This window comes from Leishmania infantum, chromosome 33 (genome assembly GCF_000002875.2).
Source record: "Leishmania infantum JPCM5 genome chromosome 33".
Lineage (NCBI taxonomy): Eukaryota > Euglenozoa > Kinetoplastea > Trypanosomatida > Trypanosomatidae > Leishmania > Leishmania infantum.
In genome coordinates this window covers 862,374-885,593 of record NC_009417.2, presented here as the reverse complement: position 1 = coordinate 885,593, position 23,220 = coordinate 862,374, and the positions used below count along the sequence as shown (strand labels likewise).

At 58.9% G+C, this 23,220-nt stretch overlaps 3 protein-coding genes across 3 annotated transcripts; all 3 read right to left on the bottom strand.

Annotated features, from left to right (window-relative positions):
- Positions 1-4,030: 4,030 nt before the first annotated feature.
- LINJ_33_2300 (conserved hypothetical protein) lies at positions 4,031-8,296 on the bottom strand (the record flags this gene model as incomplete). The annotated part of the gene is made up of 1 exon (XM_001468271.1): positions 4,031-8,296. One exon carries the CDS (start codon positions 8,294-8,296, stop codon positions 4,031-4,033), a length of 4,266 nt encoding a protein of 1,421 aa, XP_001468308.1.
- A 5,441-nt stretch (positions 8,297-13,737) lies between these two features.
- LINJ_33_2290 (conserved hypothetical protein) lies at positions 13,738-18,159 on the bottom strand (the record flags this gene model as incomplete). The annotated part of the gene is made up of 1 exon (XM_001468270.1): positions 13,738-18,159. One exon carries the CDS (start codon positions 18,157-18,159, stop codon positions 13,738-13,740), a length of 4,422 nt encoding a protein of 1,473 aa, XP_001468307.1.
- Positions 18,160-19,438: 1,279 nt separating this feature from the next.
- LINJ_33_2280 (conserved hypothetical protein) lies at positions 19,439-20,044 on the bottom strand (the record flags this gene model as incomplete). The annotated part of the gene is made up of 1 exon (XM_001468269.1): positions 19,439-20,044. One exon carries the CDS (start codon positions 20,042-20,044, stop codon positions 19,439-19,441), a length of 606 nt encoding a protein of 201 aa, XP_001468306.1.
- Between the last annotated feature and the right edge of the window lie 3,176 nt (positions 20,045-23,220).

Sequence of the window (23,220 nt, the reverse complement as noted above, 5' to 3'; positions counted from 1 at the left end):
AAGAAAACGGAGAAGAGTCAGCGTCGAACACAGAGAAAGAGCGAGCGATTATCACGACAACGGATGGCAGGACAGCGGGAAGTGGATGCAACACACACAAAAAAAAAGAGGGAGAGGAAGGGCAGTTGTTGTTTTTCCCTTGCCCTGCGCTTCGTTTTGGATGCTTGGCGGATGCTTCTACGAGAGGCAGAGGCCGTGGCGGTGGAGACACACCACTTGAAATATGATAGACGAGAAACGCCCTCACACAACTAAACAGAGAGAGAAAGAGGGATGGTCGTGGACGCAGACGGAACAGGGGAAGAGAGGCAAGAGGTGCATGCGTCGTTAGGGGCTGTAGGAGAAGTACAAGTACAGACATGTGTGAGTGCATCCGAGTGTATAAGTGTGCGCACGAAACACGGAGAGAGAGGGATTGTTCCTTTTTATCGTCCTGCAACGCTGCATTCCGCACAGTGCCGGCCCGAACGTGTCCTCCGACACCCAGAGTGGGGTACGAGACCCAGATACCTCGGTGAGGTGGACGGCACCATCAGGATCGCTGGCATAGAGACAATAAACATACGCAACTGAAAAAAAAAAGAAAAGCATCGGTGCTCACAAGAGAAGGAGAGAGGGAATCACCATAGAACTGTCACATGGACAGAGTAAATAAGGACGGCAGAGCAAAACAAAAAGCAGGCCGAGTGTGCGTGGGGGGAGGGAGAAGAGGAAGGTGAGGCAGCGCCCAGAACCTAAATAAAACAACGCGACAAAACATAGAGATGTATATGCCACATGTGCGGCTGGTAAAAGCATGGGCGAGCAGACCCCGAATCACGAAAAAATGAGCATGGAATCTTAACCAAAAAAAAAACGGAAGCAGCCAGCGATGCCAATGGAAAGGGTACAACGAAAAAAAGGGCAAAAAAACGAGGAGAGCACGTACAGCACACAAAAAAAAAGAACGCAAGTGAGATGTGTCCATCCATGTCGAGGTTTGCATGGCGGATGCACACAAAAACATATAGAGAGAGAGACATACAAACGGCGACGGCGAGATACTGGAAAGAAGAGCATCCCCAGGCTTCGCGCCGCATCGGGCTTGCTGTGCTTTTCCTTGAGCTCTGCTCGCATCATCCACCACCTCGTGCATCGCACACAGCATGTCTCCACACATGCACAGGCGCATCCATGCACGTGTACAACAGAGACCCCAACATCGAAAACGGAAACACAAAACTGCGCTTCTACCCCATTTCATTGCCGTTGGCATGTGTTCCTCCTCATCCTTTGAGCGAGAAATCGAAGGCAATGGGGGAGGGGGACGGTGATGGAGAGCGTGAGTGCGCCGGCCGTCTCCCCCTTTCCACGGAAGTGTCGCCACCAGCCGCAAAGCACACACCTGCGCACGCATGCATACACGCCTGTTTCGCTCACATGATTTGCGGATATGAGGGTAGGACACGGAAAGCGGGAGGGAGTTGGGGCGTGACACGCACAAAACTATGAAAAAAAAAAGGTCTTTGTTGTTGTTTTTCCGCTGTTGTGCTGCCGCTCGCCACTCCGCAAGAACCAAGCACAAAGGTGGGCAAAGAATAATCCGCGGTGTATAATCGCGTGAAGACGGAGGAAGGCGACGCAGAGAGGGAGGAGAGAGGGGAAAAAAAGCAATCACTTCAGCGTGTTCGCGTCTGCTCCCCTTCTCGCTTCTCTGTTCGGTTGCTGCTGTTTCGTTATTGCCGGCATTGCGTGCATCGATATGAATGGCGCCGCACGGTTACTAAATTTCTACAGCGCACGCGCCACTGAACGCGAATAAGAGAAGACGATGGGTGCATGGAAGAGGGAGAGGGAGAGGGCCGTGAGGCAAAAGGAAGCACATGAAGACAGAGAACACGAGGCAAGATAGGCGTAGGCGTATGTTGCGTTCGTTCTCATTTTCTTTTTTTCGTCTTTATTGGATTGCACGCAGCACGCAAGAGAAAAACGCAGATGGCACATCAACCGAAAAAGGGGGAGACATCGGCATGAACAATAGAATCAAGGAGCCGGGACATTTTAGCGCGGCGGTGACTCCGCTGGCGAGGCATTGCAGGACAAAAGTTCGGTTCTCTCCTCATCTTTTCGTTCCGCGGCTCCGGCGTGCACTCTCTGCTTCAACAGCAACGATGGGAAGGCGAGGGCGGCGCCGGAAGAAGCAAAGGTGATGCTGCCGCAAACACGGACAGACGCGCTTAGCAACTTCGCCGAAGGCCATGCTAAGCGCAGGTACCACACAGTGCACAAAAAAAAAGGAAAGACACGGGCGCTGTAGCTAGGCGATCGCAGTGCGGGCGCACGCAAACCAACGACGATCCTTTTCGGTGGCAAGCCCACGGAGGCGATTCGATCCGACTGACCAGAGCGTGTTGAACTTCTTCTCCCGGAGCTAGAAGAACATAAAGCGTGCCAGATGGCTGCGATGCTGCGGAAGACAGGCAGAACGGTGGACGTCAGCACAGAGAGACGGTGAGATGCGCAGAGGCACCAGCGGTGCCAAGCCCATGCACGCATGCATGCATGCAGGCAGGCAGGCAGGAGTGCAGTGCAGCGTAAAGTGTTGAGGCGCATGCGTACGGACGCAAGCAAAGCACGCGGGCATCATAATGAAGGTCAAGGCACCACCGCCAACTCTCTGCAGCCACTCAATGGCCTCTGCGCAAAGAAGAGCGGCACAGGCAAGATACGCGCGCGCACGCAAGGACACGGTCAGGGCCAGACAAAAAAAAAAAGAAGGAGTTCAATGCGACACACAAGAGGGAGACGCGCAGGCACCAGTTTCTATGACGACCACACACACACACACACAGCACGGACCGGATGCACGTACGAGCCAGGCCTGAACCCGATAAGCAGAAAAAGGCTAAGAAAAACAGAAGCAGCAGCGTGAGAGCCACACGACGGCGCAAACAAAAAGGAGGCAGAGCCACACAAGAGTGCTGCGTTGTGCGGGCACGCATACACGTCTCCCTTTCCCTTTTCCTGTTATTTTCTTTTTTGACTCCAGCGTGCGCTACGCACGCGCGCGAGAGAGACGACGACGACGGTGGCGGTGTACACGTAGTATGCGCTCCGAAAACGAACAACAGCAAGCAGCAAAAAGGGGAGGATAAACAACGAAGCAAGAGCAAGGGGCGGGAAAGCGAGCAAGTACACGACGGTGTCGGCAAAGGAGCGCGCGCACCTTCAGACGAAAAGGCAGGGAGTATGCAAGCGCACATATCTACATGAAAACAAAATGGCATACGCTTGGATCCGTGTGCGAAAATGAAGCAGGCCCAAGACAACAGAGAAAGAGGGAAGGGGGGCTTTCAGCGCCGACAACGAAATCCGTGCGGCGGCGGAAGGGAGACAAAGTCCAACCAGCAAACAGAGATGAAGAAACTAAAATAAAATAATAAACATAAAAATGAAGCAGGCAAGAAACGGCGAGAGAGAGAGAGGCAGGGCAACAAAACGAACGCACACACGAGGGGACGGAAGGCGGGAAAAGAGTGGGCAGCAGCCTTGGCCGCTCGTCATCTTCCAGATCCCCTTTGTTTTTTTTTTCCTACGCTTCTACCATCATCTTTTTGTTTTTCGTGAAATGAAGAACAACACGAAAAGAAAGACGTTGATCTCTCCATGAAAAGACGCGTTCATCACGCACACGTACACGCCCACACGCGCGCACGCACACATATATATTCTGTACATGTCGTAGAAATGAGTGAAAGCGGGAGAGCAAAGAACAAAAAAAAAAGAAAACGGCCGAAGAGCAGGTAGACACAGTCACACACGACCGTAACGTATACTCTATGAAGCTCAAAACATTCCGAGAGAGAACCGAAACATTGCAGAGCACTTCTATGGCAATAGTGGCATAGGAGACACGGAGAGGGATCACAATCCCTGCCCGACAACCCTCCCTCCTCCCTAAACAGTGACAGCGCGTCGGCATCGACGCCCAGAACACACCGAAAAAGACACACCAAAACATTTGGTGGGAGCTTGGGTGCCTGCTCACCTTTCAACGGAGGCACTCCATCTGCTGCTGCGACTCAGACGGAAACAGCAGCCCACCTGGGGTCGATATGATGCAAGCCGACTGCACATCTGTGGATATCCTCCACACCTTCACCTTCGCCCGTGATCCTTCGCGCGGCGGCGACTCGACAATGCGCGGGTCACTCTCTGTAGGGCGTATGAGGACAGAGACGTGATCCTGGAGCGGGTTCATAGCCCCGCAAACAGCACTCTCGCCTTCGCCGACGCCCACCTCGCCTCGCACACGCAGGCACACACGGCAGTCGTCGCCTGCTCCACTCCCTACTGCAAGGCTGTCGGCAGGGCACACCTCGAGAAGGAATAAATAGCCGTTTTTCTCCTCGCTCGCGCGTGCCCGATGTTGCTGCTGCTGCTGATGCGCGGCGCCTGAGTCGGTCGGGTGGACGCTGCGGGCAGTGTGGCGAACAGTATACGGACGATTCCAGAGAGCCTCCGCCGCTGCGACTGCCAGCGAAGGGCGACGCCCCACGATAGCCGGGGAGCGAAACCCGCCGAGTGGAGATACAGACGTAGCCGCCGCCGCCGTCGCCGTCGTCGCAGAGGCAGAGCGCAACACCGGGGACGTAAAGGGGCTGCTCAACTGCAGCCCTGTGAGGGCATCCGCTGGAACTTGCGGAGAAGCCGGGCGAGGATGGCCAGCGGGCGACGATGCACCAGGCGAGGCCGGGCGTCCTAGCTCCACAGCGCCCCCGGTGCCGACAATGATCTGCGTGGTTCCAGGCAGGACCGCCAACATGTGAACAGGGTAGTCGAGGGTGCAGGAGGTCACGGTCGTCTGCGCCACGACACGGAACACGCGAATGTCCGTCTTGATCCGTGGCACCGGCAATTGTGGGCTCTGACCCTCTGCCACCTCTGTCGGCTCCTGCCACGCCGTGGCAAACACGAGGCTTGGAGTTGGCGTGTGGCGGCGACAGGCACTGCCCAGGGTCATGAACTTCGATGAGGCGTTCCCGATGCCGATCTCGTCATCGCTGGTGAGAGGAACAGGAGAAAACGCCTCCGAGTCGTCGTCGTCGGTGTCCGAGAAGAAGACTTGCTTCTCTACCGGCGGCCGAGCATGCAGCGACTGCATCAGCGATTCATAGTCACAGAACATCCACGCAAAGCAGCGTACGGGCTGTGCTGCGTCACTCACGACAACCAGAGGGGTAGCGCCGTCGCCGTGTTCACGCACAGCCTTGACGTTGCCACTGCTGCCCTCGCGAGACGGGCTGCCTGCCGATATGCCGATGAAGGGGGCGTGGAACGGCAGCGGCGGCGACGGCGACGACGATGACGACGTGTCCGATATGCGAGGTATTTGTGCGGTGCGGTAGACCAGCAGCCGCGTCTGCGTTCCCACAGCGAGGTAGCTTTGGCTGCTCGTCACTTCGAGATGATATACAGGCTCCCCAACGTTCACCGCGTAGTGGAACTTCGGCGCCGGCGTGGTGACCGCAGGGGCCGCCTGAGACGGCGTCGACGACCTCGTTGTCGGGGAAGCGCTGGCGAGTAGAAGAGGTCGCCCAAAGTGATGCACAGGCATGCAAGGGTTCAGTCTGGCTGGAAGAGGTGCCATGGTAGGGTCTGAGCGTGCGCTTGGCTCACGACGGGGCCTTGCCTCCCTGATGTCCTGTGGCTCCGCCGCGGTGGCCGTAGGTGCCGAGGAAGACGCGGTGTCGGTAGAAACAGCACATAGAAAGTTTGTATGGCGCAGGTCGTAGCGGGACACGTGGCCGGACTGATCTCCAACGTACAGCCAGTGATCCATCACACGGACGACGGAGACTGTGCTGTCTTGCATAGTAGGCGATCCGTGGGCCGTAGCAGCACATGTCTTTGCCTCTGAGACCCCATCGCTACCACCGACGCGATCCGCACGCCGCAGGATACCTTGCTGCGTTAGTCGCACTGTATGCGTGCTGTGCGCATGCGCTTGCGCCGTGTCGAGAGTCACAGGCGTGGCATCAGGAGCTGTCGGTGGGCACTTGCTGTAGCCGTACACGAAGACATCACCTGCGCTCGAGCCGATGGCAGCGTAGACGACGACAGGCGGCGACGCCTCGGGGGTACCGGATGCGATCGAGGCCGCCTCCAACTGCGCGAGCGACAGCCGCTCCGTCGTGGCTACAGTCGTCACCTCCAGCTCTCCGTTGCGCGGCATCCACGCCAGCGGCGCGTGCTCAGGCGGAAACAGCCGGAACGGGTGCGTCTTGCCCACACACCACACCTCCGTCGGCTGCGTCACCAGTATGCCGAAGCAGCCCCAATAGAGCGGACGGTGTCGCGTATCCGTCGACACGTCTCCGGCGGTCAGCGCGCGAATGAAGTGGAATGTGTTGCGACTGTAACGCTGAGGCTGCTGCGGCTGACTGTGGGTGCGTGAGTTCTGAACGCCTGTGCCGTCGCGATGACGGCGACTCCCACCGCGATGACGCGCCGTCGAAAGCGTCGTGGATAGCATCGTCTCCGCGGGCGAGACGGCGCGTCCACGGATAGACGAGGAGGTCATGAGGGCATCACCCGACGCAGCCGCAGACGGGCCGGTGGCGGACGCGCCGCGGATTGAATTATCCGTGTGGCGCACGGGTGTGTACAGGCACTGCGGCGTCGTGAGCTGACGCGACGTGGCCAAGGAGGAAAGAACCGAACGAGCAGGGCTGCGGCGGTGGACGGCGTGAGACCGCACGGAGGCGGCACCGTTAGCCACTCGCGTCCGCCCGAGCCCCGACGACGATGACCACGCTAGAGTCGGAGAGCCCGCTGCGGACGACGCCACCGGGGTGGCGCAACTCGCCTCAATGACGCGGCCGACGGGTGTGCTGAGAAACGGTGCAGGGGCCTTTTCCCCCTCCTCGTCGTCGGTGTCGTCCTCGCTGATGTAGCGAAGGATGGGGAGCGTCAGCGAGCGACGCGCCGACACTAATGGCAGAGGCGGGTCAGAACTCACGTGCTGCGCGGTGCTGCTGGGCAGCCGTAGCGGCGTGGTAACGCCGTCGGGGCGGCCCAGCTCCCCTGCTGCCGATATTGCGCCTGGGGAATGGCGCGGGGTAAAGAATGATGCATCAGCAGCGCCCATGGTCCCAGCAGGGTCACCGTGCGTCGAGCACGGCGTGTTCGGACAAGCCAAGGCTGCTGCGACATCGACGCCGGCGCCTGTGCACTGTGTTCGCTGCACTGCGCGCAGGGTGCCCAACTCGTCGCCTTCGTCGGCGGCCGCGAAGCCAAGAATGACGGTGCCACAAGCCGCGTCAGTCTCGCGCGGCGAGTTGTCCTCGTCGCGCGTCGACGGGAGGCGCAGTGATGTCTGTGCTGACCGCGACCACACCGGTGGTGCCCGCTGAAAGTACGCAAATGGCGCCCCGGCGCTTGGGAGTTGTGCCTCGCTATACAATGTGCCCTCGGGCCCCGCAGCATCGTTCACGCGTGAAAGATTGCGTGGTGCCTGCTTCGTTGGCTGCCAGAGATACGCATCGGCTGAGGTGCCATCTCTCCGGCGGCCCTTCTCCTCAGACTGCACGACTGCAGATCGCGCGCCCTCACTCATCAGCTCGGTGGCCCATCCTTCTGAGACTACGGAGCTGTGCAAAACAGAAGCCGTAGATTGTGCTTCTTCATGGGCAGGATTGTGCGGCACAGCGGCGTGGTCCGAGAAGCCGGTGCGGCGCTGCGCTGCTGCCGCCATGACGCATGCATCCGGCGTTTCTCGCCGACTTGCCCGATTCACCCGTGTTGGCGTCCGCATGGGAAACGACAGCACGCTCGACGGACGACCCGCCTCTGATTCGCTCAGCAGCGCATTTGTGAGGAAGCGCTGGTAGCGGTCGTGGTCGTAAGACGTACTGTGATGGTGCGGTGTGTGCTGCTGGGGCGATCGACCGAGAGAGGGACGGTGAACCGGCGTGAGCTGCTGCGAGAGGGTCGCCGTTGTTGTCGTCGAGGATGCCGCAGCAATCGACCGCGACGCGGGTGTGGCCAGCGTGTCGCGCGGGCACAAGGATGGCGAAAGCATCTGGCCACCGTGTTGAGAGGGTGAGTACGTGACGGGGAAAGCGACGTGGAGTGCCGAGAAAGCCCGCTTGTTGGCTACTCCAACGTAGCGCGTGTCGGCGCTATCGTGGGACTCGAAAATGTCCTCGATGCTAATAGCGGCTCCTCCATGCTCTTCATCCTCGTCGACCACGGGGGCTGCAGTGCTGCACGGCGTCAGGTCCCGATCCTCGGCAACGTTGGTGACCCGAAACATCCGGAAGCCTTTTTTACGTTTGCTGTATTTTGCAAGCGGCAGAGAGGAAGAGCACGCAGAGTCGGCTCAACACAAAGGCATAGAACGAAAAAGAAAAGGGGGTGGCAGCGATGGTTGCACGTTCAGGGAAGGACCTCAGCAAGGCACGACACCCACACGCTCGCAGATGGAGGAAGAAGAGGCACGCAAGCAAGGGTGCACAGAGACAGACAGACAGACAGAGAAAGAGAACAGCAGGAAGGCGAGCCCAGCGCTGAGAACTTCAGTAGCCGACCGATTCCACCAAACGGCAGGAGAAACGCAAGTAACGACAAAAAAAGTTCTATGAGAAGGGATGGAGGTTCGGTGCAGTGTGGTACCCGTAGCGCTTGCTCTGCTGTGAGTGTTGCCCTTATATAGAAATATAGATGGACAGCAGAGAGCGCGGTAGCACTGACGCCGTTTGCCCGTTTGGCGATGTGTGTGTGTGTGTGTGTGTAAAGAGAGAAGCGACGCGATGTGGGCGAAAAACAAAACAGAAGGAAGGAGGAGAGGCACAATGCAGGGGTGGAAAAGCAAACAGTTTAGTGTTGATGGATGGTGCCTGCCGAGCCCCGGCCCGGAGGTGTGTGTGAGGGTGGGTGGAGAAAAGGAGAAGAAAACGCTGCGTCGTGTTCATGCTATCCCTCTACGCCGCTGCCTGCTGCGTTGTCCCTATCGAGCGGCACGCAAATCGAGAAGCCAAATGCGCTACGCGAGCACACAAGCAACAGCAACGGTGGTGTGAAATGGAATAGGTGGGAGGGTATGTGCAGGAACGCCAGCGTAGCTTTTCCGATGCGTGATAGAAGGAGTAACGTTCGGGTTGTAGAGATCACCCACTAGACGAAGTCAAGTGCCGCAGCGTCCAAGGGGAGGGAGGTGTTGAAGGAGAGAAGCAGGGCATGAGAGATGATATTGACTTTCTACTTAAGGTGTAACAAGCGCGCGATGCGATGGCATGCGTCGAAGCCACGCTGGAAAAGTCCTTTACCACCTCTGTCCTGAGAAGCAGGAATCGACGCGGGTGAATGCGAGGGCGGAAACGTCACGCGCGTGGCACGTTCATTTCTGTCCACGGATTAGAAGCGGCATATCCATACATGATATATGTGTCTGCATGGCCCGTGCATGGGGCCACGTACGACGTGTGTGTGTGTGTGTGTGTGTGTTTGTGGGTGGGTGGGTGTAAGAAGTCATCCCTTACACACCCTTCAGCCTGCTCGGTTTCGCCTGGTCCGAGTCCTTTCCCCTCCAGCCCCTCGAGTCGCTAGTAGGCTATTGCCCAAACAAGAAGCCGCGTGGCCAGTTTCAGGCCATTGGAGGAGGCTCACCCGGGGTGAGGCGGAGAAGAGTTTGCTCGGTCAGGAAAAAGAGTTGACAAAAGGGGACCTAAATCAGGAAAAGGAACAAACAGCAAAGAAAAGGACTGCGCCCGCATGAGCTGGGAGTATCGCATACAGTGCCCCATATCGATGTACACATAGACACGTACATGTCTGCATATATGGAACACCTGGTGGCAAGAAATAGAGAATATCAAAGCCCTGTGCTCGCGCGTGTGTGCGTGTGAAAGTTCTGTTCTTCCGTATCCACACGTGGAGCACCGGCGAAGAAAAGGATGGGGAACTATGAGCTCGAAAAAAAAAGAACTCGCACGCCCGCCACAACGTCCGACTCGGGGCATCTGCCAGGCTGTATCGCGAGGGGGCGTGTCGGAAGCTCACACTCTGGAGGAAGCCATCGCTTTCAGAGCGATGGCGCCGCTCATGGTCGATGGCGAAGCTACGTTCGTGTCCCTTACGCCAACCGGAAAGCGCGGACGTGCAGCCCACGAAAGGGTGTACGCAGGATCTGAGAGGGATCGCGTTTCAAAGAGAACCAAATACTTGGGTGGCTGCACGTGCTTCAGTCGCGTCTGCCATCAACCACCAACCACTACTGGTCAGCTTCCACCCCGCTGGATGGGCTAATCACCCCATCCAACGGAGGACGAATCGGTGTCGGCGCTAAAGGTCTGCCTCGTCGGCTGCGTAACCGCAACCTGGCGTGGGCAGCTGGCGATCGCGCGCGAAAACCAGTCTTTTTTCTTCCAGTGGATGCAGCGCCGATGGACTGCAGCTGTGCTTCATGCTCGAGGGCGACGCGACCTCGGCCCAGCTTTGCCGTGACCCCTCAGGCCGCTTCCAACAGCCACCGACACCCGATAAGCTGGAATCGCCAGAGCGTGCGCAGCGAGCCACAGCTTTCCAGGAGAACGCCCCTCGCTGCGCCACAGGGACTTGGCGGAGCTTTATCGAGATCGCCGCTCAAGGGTGCCCACGCAGAAGTAAGCTTGCCAGCACACCGCCTCCTCCTGTCGTCAGCGTGGCCGACGGTCGCACCGCTGCCTCTCCCCCTCCCTGCGATGTCCAGGCTGCCGATCTGTGCGACTACTGTTGTCTGTGAAGAGGCCGCCTCTACACCCACGTGTAGGCGGGGACCGCCTCCAAGGGTGGCCATGAGTGTGTGTGTGTGTGTGTGTGTGTTCCTACATAATCTCTGGATCAACGCGCAGCCCCATTCGCGGCACCCGCATCTCGTGGCACGAGACAGCCTCGTCCCGGAATCGAAATCGAGCGCGGAGGTGTTTGCGCGGCAGCTGTACCTGGAAGAGCAAGTATGTCGAGCTACGCGTCTCTCTCCCCCCCCACAATCCGTCGTCACGCTCTGCCATGGAGCGGCTGGTAACGAGGCTGCGGGGCCACAGGACAAGCCGCAGTCGCCCGCCAACAAGCTTCTGCCACAGCACTCTGAAAGCCGAGTGCAATGGCTCCGCCATCTCTGTATCCCCGATCTTGGCCGCCACCCCCACGGCCGCCAACTGTGCTGCCCACCGCTGAGCAAGAGGCGTGGGTCAGGGGCTGGGTGTCGCCCTCACCTCAGCCAACAGAGTCCACAAGCGATCCATGCCTTGCTACACCCCGCTCGCATGCAATGCCGCATTGCACCTCAGCGGAGCGTGGGCACCCTGCGAAAACGCAGAGAAGCGGTGCACTCACCCGAAGACCCCGCACGCGCGCACAAGCGCTAAGCTGCAGTGTAGATGCCCTCGCCCCGCCCCGCTCGCCTTTGGGGAAGGAGAGAAATCCGTACGCTTTCATCGAACCAGGGATTACCCGGCCACGAGCCGGCCACTGAAGAAGCCCTGTGCAGGAATAAGGCATGAGTCTCCTCGCTAGCAGCACCCTATGGCGAGCATATCGCACGCCTCTGCTCGGAATCACTCGCAGCACAGAGAGGGTGTGGAGAGGGTGCTGCACGACAGCGTTGCGCTTGTAGATCTCGTTCTCTGATATACCGGCCAACATCGTGTGGCCACCGCTCCACCATTGATGCTGCGCAAGCGAAAACCACGAGCCTTCAACGCAAGGTGGGCCCTCCCTGTCCTGTGAAGGAGAAGAGCGGCGTCTGCCGAGTAGGAACCGCCCTCCACAACCGTCACAGGTGCACTGGGATCTCTCATGTGCGCTCGCCAACCACCACGAAAAACTCCGTAAGGTACGGTGCGCCGCGGTTCGTCTTGGCTCGTCAACGTCAATTACTGTCTCGTCGGGCAAGGCAAAGAAAAACAACTCCGTCGTCGTCGTCCTGATGACATCGCCCCATCTGAACGCTGTCTTCCACATGATTCGGTACACTTGCACAGAGGAACGAAGGCGTGAACCCTGCAATGATGTCGGTCAAAGCCTCGCAGGAGATGGGCGGCACCTTCCGCGTGGTCCGATGGCCCCCCCCTCCGGTCCTTTGCTCACCAAATCCAGTAGTTGTAGGTAGTGGGCTGGCTGTCCAAGCTTGCAGAAGACGCTGATAAGATTTGCTCACGCATGTGCGTCTGGCAGATAGAGTTGGCATGCAGATTCGCCATCAATTTTGCGGCGGTCTCTTGATCGAGGGGTCGATTATGGTGCTTGGAAAAGAGGAAGACTCGTTCCCACGGAGATCGGCGCTGCCTTCCATGGCCGTTTGGCGGAGAGACCCTGATACAGGGTTGCGGGCCGGTGTGGTGGCAGCCTTCGCCATGGAAACGAAAGCGATAACCGCCAGCTTCCTCCTCTTCGCGGATTTGCGCAGCTAGTCTTGGATGAACCCATGAGAACATATCGTGTCCAGCATCGCGCACATCAGCGGTGTGAGTCTTCCACTCCACATTGGACAACCTTTCAATGTGTGTGTGCGTGTCTGTGGCGCGAGACATGTGCAGAAGGGCAGAGCAAGAAAGGGAGGAGCGCTACAAAGTGCGCAAGAGCGAAGAGGCGCGCCTTGCCTCATCAGCGCCACCGGAACGGAGGTCAAGTCTAACCGAGACGGTCCTCCCGCTTGCCTGAAGCGTTGTGTTCCGGCGCCAGGCGGAGATGCACTCGCTCGCTCGCACTCTCACCGGTGTGTGTGTGTGTGTGTGTGTGTGTGTGTCCCAGTGAAAAGCGCTCGCGAGGCGAGTACATGAGTCGCGCTTGATGAGGGAAAGAAAGAGAGAGAGCGCGCGGGACCGTTCGCACGAGCAGAGACACAGAGACGCACGTCCGGGACGCGCACCTTCGTCATGCCTTGGCGGCAAAGCTCGGGCGATGTCCTCTTATCCCTGCCGCGCCGCTTGGCGATGGCGCGCATTTTTCTTTCCCATGCGTGCGCTTTTTTGTTGTTGTTTGCTTGCTTGTTGTACTTCGTCGAGGCGCTCCACACGTGCGCACGCGGTCTACCCCTCTGCTGGCGTAGTTTCTCTCGTTCTTTCTGGGCTCACCTTCTCCGTTGCGTTCTCCGCGCATGCGCGCGGTTATCGAGGCGGAGGAGTGCGGGGCTGCACCACGCACCATAACGCGCACCAAGGAAAAGGGAAACGAAGAAAACGAGCAAGAAAAACAGAAGTGTAACGCGCACACGTACCCAACGAGCAGAAGCATGGGCAGAGAACAGAAATGAGAACCAGAGATAAAAGAGACAGGCAGAGAAGGGGGGATGGGCGGGGGCGGGCGAAGTGATGCACCGCGTCTTTCCAATGAACACTAAAAAGAGGAAGCATAAAGCATCCGGCTGATTTTCTGTTCCTCTTCGGTGTCGTTGTTGTTGTCCTTTACAACCGTGAAAGAGCGACGGAGGCACCAACGGCAAGACGTGTGCAAGTGTCGCCTGCGGCATCCCTTCCCCCCCCCCACCGTCGAGGCAATTCTGTACATCATTGCAAGCACCGAAGAATGCGAAACCGAGACATACAGACGGGGAGAGAGAGAGATGGAACATCAGCTAAGCACAGAGAAAAGGAGAGCGAAGTCGGATGTGCGCGCACAGGCAAGCCCGTCGACAGAAAAAGATGTTCACTGCCCTCGCTCACATGAAGCAGTGCACGTGGAGCAGCACGAAGGAGGGAAGCACACGGACGGCGTGGCCTACACTGCGTCGCCGACGTCGCTGTTGAGATTCCAGGCATTCAGTTCACCACCGTTCACCTCCCGCCACCGCAGCGACGGCGGCGGCGGCGTCAGTGCCCACTTTTCCGGACGCATCTGACTCTGCAGTCTTGCAGAGTCAACGGGGAGGGGTAGCATGGGCGACGCCTCGTCACCTGGGTGCTTGCCGATGAGGGGGGCGAGACGGTGCGGCGGAACGCGTGGAACGTCAGTCTCCTTGTTCGGTGCCGCGCGCGTCAGAGTTCGATTTCGCAGCGACTCCTGCCGAAGCGTCTTTGCCTGTGCGGCACGCTCTGCCTCCTCGGCAAGCCTCGCGTTACGCCGCTCCTTCGCCAGCACCAGTGCTGCAGCAAGGGGAGGGGAGAAGCTCGTGGCGGAAGATACTGGCGCCGCCGCCGCTGCAGCAGCAGAGGTGTGAGGCACGAGCTTGGTGAGGGGTGGCACGCCGTCGTGTCCCGTTTTAGTCAGCGTGGTGACAGGCTCTGTGGAGGGAGACAGCGCTAACGGTACGGCAGCGTGGTTGCTGGAGCTGCCAGGAAGCGGCGCGGCTGCCACTGGGCCTCGACTCCCTTGCCAGTCAGCGGCAAGCAACGGCACCGCACCGAGGAGATGCGCTTCGGGGGAAGAGAGAGCATAGCCGGAGAGAGGGCCCACTGAAGACGGTAACGTGGATGTCGGGGTCACGGCCGAGCTCGCTGTGACGTCTGGCGATAGGAGGCCGGAACGCGCGCAAGCGGCGCTGCTGTCCACCGCCGCGGTATCAGGAAAAGATTTATTAGCACCTCGGCGCTGCTGGAGCTGCAAGGAGCGCACGCGCATCATTGCAGCGGCCTCGTCAGCCGGCTGGAACACGCAAGGTGGGCTGCGAAGGTAATGGTTCACAGGTGCATTGCTGTCGCCATTGTGCGAAACGGCGGCCGCGTCAGCTGCCGCCTCCGCAAGAGCGACGGCGTCGGCGTTTCCTGGCTGTGGCACAACGTGATGATACGATTTCGAGAGTGGAAGGGGTGCCATTGTCGTGTAGTAGATGGGATCGCGACGTGTGTGTCCGTGTCGGTGGCACGCCTGCCAGCCCTCCTGTATCACTGCCTCTTCGTCCGAGAGAGGAATCGCCATGGGCACAAGATAGATGGGGTGAAGTGCCGTGCTCGCTGCAGCAGATGCCGCCACAGAAGACGCGACAGAAGAAGCGTCGGCCACGGTAAACTGCATCGGCGCTGGGAACAAAATGCGCGTCATGGGCAGCAGCGACCGTTGCGTGTCCGCCTCTGCTCGTATGCCGACCGCATCGCCAGCGGTGTCGTCATCCGCCTTTAGCACGTTGCGGCCAGCCTGATCACCGACGTAGTAGTCACCGCTTTCATGGTCCTGGAAGAGATACACGGGCCCGGCGCGCCGACCAAGCGGGCGGCCCATCTGCACGCCTCGGCAGTACTCCATAACCGCCACAAACGGAGTAATGCGATCCGGCATCGCAGGCCGCTCCGATTCTTCGTTGCTGCCCTGGCCACCCTTGCTTGCCGCCGTCGAGAATGGGGCGAACGGCGCGGCGGAGATGACAGACCCGTCAAGCATGAAATACGCTCCAGCCCCACCGCTGCTGTTGCCATCTGCGTCTCGCGCCCCCGCCAGCCCTATCGGAAGATACATCAGCTGTCCACGAGAGTAGCCGGCGCAGGTGCCCCTCTGCTGATGCTGCTGAGCGTTCGCATCCAGGACGGTGTCGTTTAAGTAGGGAGAGCTCCACAAATGGCCCGCCAAGTGTAATGTGCCATTGGCGCCGAGCAGCCCCTGTGACCCCTCAGCCGCCACCCTCCGCGCCGTCTCCCACGAGAGCGAGTCCTCGGAGTCCTTCAGCTGGCAATGGCCAAAGTGCAAGTCCAGCAGTCGCTGAAGCTCGGCAATGCGCTGCGACGTCTGCATCAGCCGCTGCTGCGTTCGCCTGCCGAGCCGCTGCAGCGCGCAAGCCCTCAGCAGCGCTTCTGGAGACAAGAAGTGCAGGTCCGGCGACTCCGGCTCAGGGTCTGTGGCGCCGGCGCGGGCTCCTTTCGTCATCCCCTTTGCCCCAGCGGCCTCCTCCGCCATGTCAGAAGCAGCGGCGGCTTTCGTGAGCTGCTGCGGCAGCGATGCCTGCACCACCTTTAGTCGCTTCCGGTCACTTGCACGGCGCATGCGCAGACCTGCCAGTTCACGTAGCAAGTCTGCGGCCGTTTGCCCGTCCGCCCCACTGACGGGCGCCGTGAGCCACTCTTCCCGCTGCCGGCGATGCGCTGCCAAGTGCCGAAGCGCGCTGTCTCCGTCCACGTCGCAGTCGCGGAAATAGTAGAAGGAAGAGCTATCGCGGTCCTTTAACAGCGGAGGCGGGGAGTTGCAGCCGCGGTGGTAGCCGTCATTGCGTCCGCTCGAGTCTGTGGTGCCTCGGACCTTCCACCGCACTCGACGCCCGTCACCGCCAGCGCTCTCCTCGGATGCCAAGAAATGCATCACCCGCGTTGCGCGAATCGAAGCGGCGATCTCTTGCAGCTCGCCAAACATTTTTCGTGCGTGTACGGTGACCGGGTGCGAGCACCAGTAGGGAAGACCGAGGTCGGCGCGGTAGTAGTTCACCTCCTCGGCAGCATTCGTAGGGGCATGCGGCATGCTGCACCTCACCTCCACCGAGCCGGCCTTTCCCAGCCGGTGATTCATGGCGGCCATCATTGACGCCTGCTCCTGCGCCTCAAGCGCCACGCCTGCCTTCAGGCGCCACTTCTTGTTGCGAAGCAAGTGCGACGCCGATGGCGCCTGAGCCGACTCTGTGTGGGGTAGCGGCGAGGCCGCCGCCGAGGATGTAGACGGCCGCCCAGGTGGCGTCTCCGCTGACGCGGCGGGAGTGAAAAAGGACGCGACCGTCTCAGCCGCTGCAACCGGCAGCGCACCACTGGACAGGAGCTCCACCATGCTCCGCGCCTGCACGTCACGAGCCACCACCACCAAGGTTTGCCGAGCCTGCTGCGCAAACGTGTTGATGAAGTCGAGCAATGCATCGTTGCGGCTCTGCACGGTCGAGAGTGCGCGCTCAATCAGCTGCACCTGGTCTGCGTGCTCCCGTTGCATGGTTTGAACCGCCTGCCGCAGCTGGTCCAGCTCCATGTGAAATTTGTGCTTGATCGGCTCCAGGGCGAGGTGCAACAACCAGCGGAACCCGTTGGCGTTCGCCCCCTCCTTCGAAAGCGCCGCAGAAGACGAGGGGTCGTCGGGGTTTGAGGCTAGGCTGCCGGAGAGGAAGCTCACCTTTGATTTGGTGCGAGTGCGCACACTCAGCGAGTGACAACGATGCCGCGGGCTCGCGCGCTCCGAGCCACCCATCGCATCCGTGAAGCGCTGCAACCAGGCAGCATCCGCGCCGTTGAGGATGCGGAGGTACTCTTCGTAATCAAAGATCGCGTCAACGCTATCGGTCTCCGTGCTCCACACCTCAAACGTTGTCGTCTTCTGAGCCGTCGCACTGCGCGGTGACCCCGGCGTCCGCGCGCGAGCAGCAGTGCCTATCGGGACGTTGATGCGGATACTGTAGCCTTTGTGTTTCGGGTGAGGCGTCGCGGACCACCCCTTTGCATCGGGTGGTGCTGCCGGCGCAGCGCCGACTGTAGCCGCCCCCAGCGCGGGCGGTCTTGTTTGTGCTTGCGCGTCAGCGTCACGCCCTTCTCCGCGATGGCTGATATGAGTCGAGATCCGCCGACGCACGGGGCCATCATCCGCTTCTGATTCCTCGTCCGATGACCCGCTCGGCGGCAGCGGTGTCCTGGGTGGCGACGTCGACGACTGGCTCGCCGGCTCGCCCTGCCCCGTGGCTACGCTTGTGTTGACGAGGAAGTGCTGCAATTGAGACTCTACTGTGGGGATAAGCTGCGCAGCGCTGCCACCGAGAAGGGGCGCGAGAGTCATGGAGTGCAGTCGGCGAGTGCGAAGCTGTCGCTGAAGATCGTCGATGCGGCAGCGCAGCATCAGGACCTCCCTAAAGTAGCTATGAAGCATGTATTCGTGTGCCCTCTTGAGATCCGACAGCACTTCCCGCAACTCCATGACGCTTTCGTCAGCTTTGTCGGCAGCGGCCTTCAACTCGGCATTGTCCTGCTGGAGCTCGACACAACGGCGCTCCAAGGCGCGCATGTCGGACGCCGGAAGTGCTGTCTTGAAGGCGTCCTCCACGATGCCATTCACCAGCTCCCGGCACACCTGCTCCGGGGGATCGATCAGGTCCATCGGTAAGGGCACCGTCATGTTCTCATAGTTCTTTCGGAGAAGACTGCCAAGAATGCGCTGAATGTCGCTGCGCACCTGCGGATGCACGCGATGCAGCGTGAGCAGCGATCGAATGTCGCGTGCCGCGCTCTCCAAACACAAAGCAAAGGCGCCCATAATGAGAGAGGGGAGGGCACGGGGGCAGGAGAGTGGCCTTCGAGGCGAGAAAGCAACCAAAGAAAATGGCAGCGTGGGCTTGCACCGCAGATGCGCTATTGAGTGGGTGGCAGGGGTAGCGAGAGAAGGAAGCGAGCGGTAGGCTCGTCTAGAGCCCGTCAAGAGCACACGAACAACAAGGATTTGTGTGTATATATAAAGGCGGACGAGACAGCGTTCAGCACAAGCGGAGCGCCAGTGTCGCAGTTGTCCGCTGCCGCGCCTCAAGTAAGCCGCTGAAGAAATCGATGCTGAGCCGCCTCTTCTCTCTTTGCGTGTTGGTCTGCGGATAGACGTACTGCAAGATGTTGTACGAGAACGGAAGCGGAAGAAAGAGTCGGACGGGCCGCCGCGTGGTGAGGGCGGTCGTCTTCCTGGTGATCGGGTGCTCTTTGTTTGCGCTCAGTCGATGCACCGACAGACGCACGCTTTCAGCCATGGAAAACGAGTGCGGTAGAGAAGGAGGTACAAGCGACACGTGCGTGCAGGTGCACACAAAAAAAAAAACGAGATGGAAAGGAGGGCGATACGTCAGCCGAGAGGAAGTGAGAGTCGAAAAGGTGGCGCCGGCGAGTGCGCTCCGTCATGACGAGCGAGATAGGGAGCGAGTGCTTGTCGTGTGCGCCGGCTTAAGGAAATGATAGATGGGCATGAGGACGGCGCAACAAGTGCGACACCATCGCACCTGCCTTATCCTCAGCAAGAATGAAAGCAGCGAGAAGGCTGCACACGTTCACTCATCACAGTGGATGTGCGAATGCAAGCGCCGCGCGCTGTGCTCTCGTCGCCCCGTCAAAACTCGCAGTGCGCCCAGACTTCTCGCACGACATGCGCGAGGTGCGTGGGCGCCCGCGCGTCTGCTTTCGCAAGCAAAGACATACTCGCGCATGTCGTGCGAGAAGTCTGGGCGCCTCAACGTGCCATGACAGCGACGCGCGTGTGCAGCTGGTTATTTTTTCCCCGTCCTTTCCACCGTTACTCTCTCGGCCCGTGAAGCGTGAAACGTACAACAAGCGCCTTGCACGCGCGTCAAGCAGACAACAGCAAAGGAGCTGCTCCTTGATGCACACGCATGTGCGCACAAGCACAGGCGACGCCTAATCCGAAGTTTCATCGGTCTGGTGCACTGGAGAGCAAGATGAGAAACTCGAGCGCGAGAGAAGAAGATCTGTATGCACTGGTCTCTCCACCCCCCTCCCTTCGGCCTCTTATGCCCGACACTCGACTACGCAATCGCACCTCACATCTTCGACAGCTGCGCGCGACGCCACACTTCCAGACCTTTCTCGAACGTACCCTTCGTCATTCCACTGGGGCAGTAGTAGGACGTCACGCCAATGCCAGACACATGGTGCACGTTGTCGGTTTGATTGTCGAAGAAGAGCATCTGCGCGTACTCGGACACGCTCGGGTCGACCCTGTTCACTTTTTGAAGAATCATCTCGTGCTGCTTCGCCTTGTTCGCCTTGTAGATCTCGATGCGGTCACCGAATAGGCTGTGCATGGGCACCGTCTTTCCGGCACAGTCGGTGAACTCGAATGTGCCCAGTAGCTCCCTTGCCCAGCTGGGGACGTCGCAGGTGGAAGAGATGGCGAGGTATGTGTTTGCCCACTTCGGGTTCGTCGCGAGGGTCTGCAAGACGTCGCGAGACTCGCCGATGAGGCGCACCTCCGTGCCCGACTTGTCGATCATGATGCTGGGGTTCTGCTTGTGTGGCTTGAAGGGAGCGCCGCCCCACAGCTGGTACATCTCGGGGGTCCAGAGAGTCCCATCGAGATCGAAGACGATCACTCGCGGCAGTAACGTGGCAGCGTCACCATCGGCTTTGGCAGTGACCCTACTCATTCTGTATCCCTGCCGCAGACCCCGTCGTGCTAGAAGATCGATGAAGCAGGAGACTGTGATTCGGTGAAGGAATGCAACTGATAAGATAATACCGATTTTGTTGTTTGTCTGTTTTTTTTTAGCGCATAGGCGTAGGTCTTCTTCGGGTTGGGAGGGGGCAGCGTGGAGAAGATGCAATGATTCTCGGGTCCGCGAGTGCAGACGCGCGCAGATCAGCATAGCCATCACACACGCACACACACGCGCGCGCACACCATGGGGCGGTTCGGCATTGCGTACATTCGCCCTCGCTTTGTTGCGGCTGAGAAGGGGTTGCGGTTCTGCATATGCGTCTCCCCCTCACTTGCGCAGCTTCATTCTCGCTGATGGGGAGCAGAAACTCATACGCCACCACGTGCATGGCGGGATAGCGGAGGAAGTGATGATTCGCCAGTGTCGCTTGTTCGGCCCTTCCCTCCGGATGCTCGTAAAGCACTGTGCCAGGCCCTGCGGTACCTTTCCCTTTGCTGCTGCGCATGTTTCTTTCGCACGGCGGCTCCAAGTCCTCGTGCGCCCCCTTCACGCGCCCGTGTGATAATCAGAGTGCCAGTGCGGAAGCAACGCTGGACGGTCCTCAGTTGAACGAGAAGTAACTGTACGCGTCGCGCTCCACCTCCAACGCCGCAAGCAGCTCCTCTGCAGGCCCAGTAAACCGGCTCGCCACCTCCGCGGCAGTCGCGGGATCACACAAGGGCCGCAAATGGCGTAAAGCTGGAGTAGGCAATCTCGCAGCACAGCCGCGCGCGTGCCGACACACGCGCAGCGTCGCCCCTGCGCGGTCCTCGCAACGGGATTCGACGTTCTGGGAAATGGCATATGCTAGGGCTCCCCTTGCTTCCGATCTGGCAGCACAAGGGGGGAGGGAGCAAGCTGTGGACAAGCACCGCCGTGCACGACTCAGCCGCCAGCGAGATATAGTTCCCACAAAGCCCCAAAGCGCTCAGCAAGCCCAGGAGAGAGAAAGAGAATCAACATCTGCACTAAACCGACACAGACGCCCCCGTGCCGTGTACTCGTCCACAGACTCGAAAGCCAAGAAAATAAAAAAATAAGGAGTAGTTCCTCCATGTGCGCAGTCGCGTGGTGAATGGACAGCAGGCCCGAGCACACATTCACCACGAATTGTCCGCCGTTCGAGGCGAGGCGGCGCTGGCCATCATATGCCCGTCATGATAAAAATCAACAAAGCGCAGACAGAGATGGGGCGATACGCGCGGCATGGCTCCGTTGCAGTCCTGCTCTCCGAGGAACACAGCAGCGGTGGGGGTAGTCGCAGTGGCCCCACGTCTCGCAGAGCTCGCAGCGTGCGCAAAGGGAAGGAAAAACCTACAGTGCCCTACGCGTGCGTGTATGCGCTGCGGCGTAGATTGCTGTGCTCGTCCACGTGCATCTGTCTGCCGCCGCTGAGGAGAGAGAGGGAACGCGGGCGGGGTTAAGAGGGGAAAGAAAGTAGCGCGGAGGCGACTGAAGTACCCGCGTGTTCGTTTATGTTTCTGCCACGAGCAGATGTGCGCACGGTCCTACACGTGTACGTGTAGGTGTGCGATGGTGCGTGTGGCAGAGAAAGGTCGGAAGAGACCCGCGAAAAAAAAAATGGTAGCAGTCAAGAAGTTTGTAGATGGCCAGAGGAGGCGGAGAGCGATAACCCAATCGCTTCATGGAGGCACACACTCAAGCCAGCACGTATGGGGTGCAAAGCGGGAAAAGGCCAGTGCAATAGGCGTGATATGGCCTACACCCCACGCAGTGATAGACCCGATGCGTTCGGGGAGAAGATGCGTTGGTGAAGCAATAAACGCCACACGCAGACATCGAATCCACGCGCGCCGAGGCGCGGGATGAAGACGGCGCAAGTCAGGGTACCTGGAATACAGCAATGGCGCCACCGTTTGCCCCCTTCCCTGGCTCTAAAAGCGGTGTATCTTTGTAGGATCATAGCCCATGCACCCTCACCGCCGCGAAGTGCCTCCTCCACTTTTCTTTTTTCGGAGGGTTCTTGTGTTCTTTTTATTCAGCCTTACCCTTCCCTTGACCGTTGTTGCTGCTGTACAGGAGACGTGCGTACGTGTGCAGCTGCGTGCGCACAGATCGTTCTGCGCCCTTCGTAGCCGAAACAAAAAAAAAACCGAACAAACATTCCTGAAACTCTCTGTTTTTGCGCACCATCATCGAAACAATTTGAAGCGCATGCACACTCACAGAACGACTGTAACATACATCAATTTTTGCTCCTACATATGTGCGCCTTCGTTTTCCTCTGTCGAGCCCGCATCATCGTCAGCATCGAGCACATGTGCACTCGCAACTTTGATTCTCTTACTATCCTTGCCTACCCAACACCGCGCATCTGTGACGTGAGAACGGGAGCAGCCTGCTCACCAAAACGGCAGAAAACAAAGAAAAAGCACAAGCTTCGCAGAAAGCGAAGATAAGCGGAGGAACAGAACGGGGAAAAGAAAGAGGAGCGAACAAGGAAAGAAAAAGAGAACAGACACACAGATGCACACTTTCACACATACACACAGACACATGCAAAATAATCACGCGCTCAGCGAAGAATAGATGGCAAAAAAAAAAAGGTGGAAGTAGACAACAAAAAAAAAGGAAAAGGGGGAAAATCGGCATGCGTTCAACGCAGATGTGAGCGTGTGTGCATTTCTGTGTCTTCGATGTGGACGAGTTTCACATCCACGCGTATCGATAGGCATGTGCACACATGCAGATGTCTTCGCAGCGTTGCTCTTTGTTTTTTTTGTTTGCGTTTATTTCTTTTCCCGTTGATTTGTTGCAGGCCATTTCTTGTGTCGCCTCACGCCTGCCTCCCTTTGGACGCTGGCCTGTTCGTCTTTCGAGGTGCTTGCATTGCAATAGGTGCAGGCGTCTGTGCGTGACAGAGCATTCAGGCCGCCTCTTCTTTGATCTGCTACCCCCACCTACCAATGGCACAGCAGCGCTGCTCAGCGAACCAGTCATCGCCGTCATTGCCACCACTGGTGCAACCTTCTCGTCTTTCCTCTTGGGGCTTACTTGCCGCTGTGTATGTCTTTTCACGTGCGCGTGTGCTTTGAAAGGGGTCGTGCCTTCGTGTTCCTTTTCGCGCACTTTTTCCATGCTACAACAAACGCAAACTGAAGTGA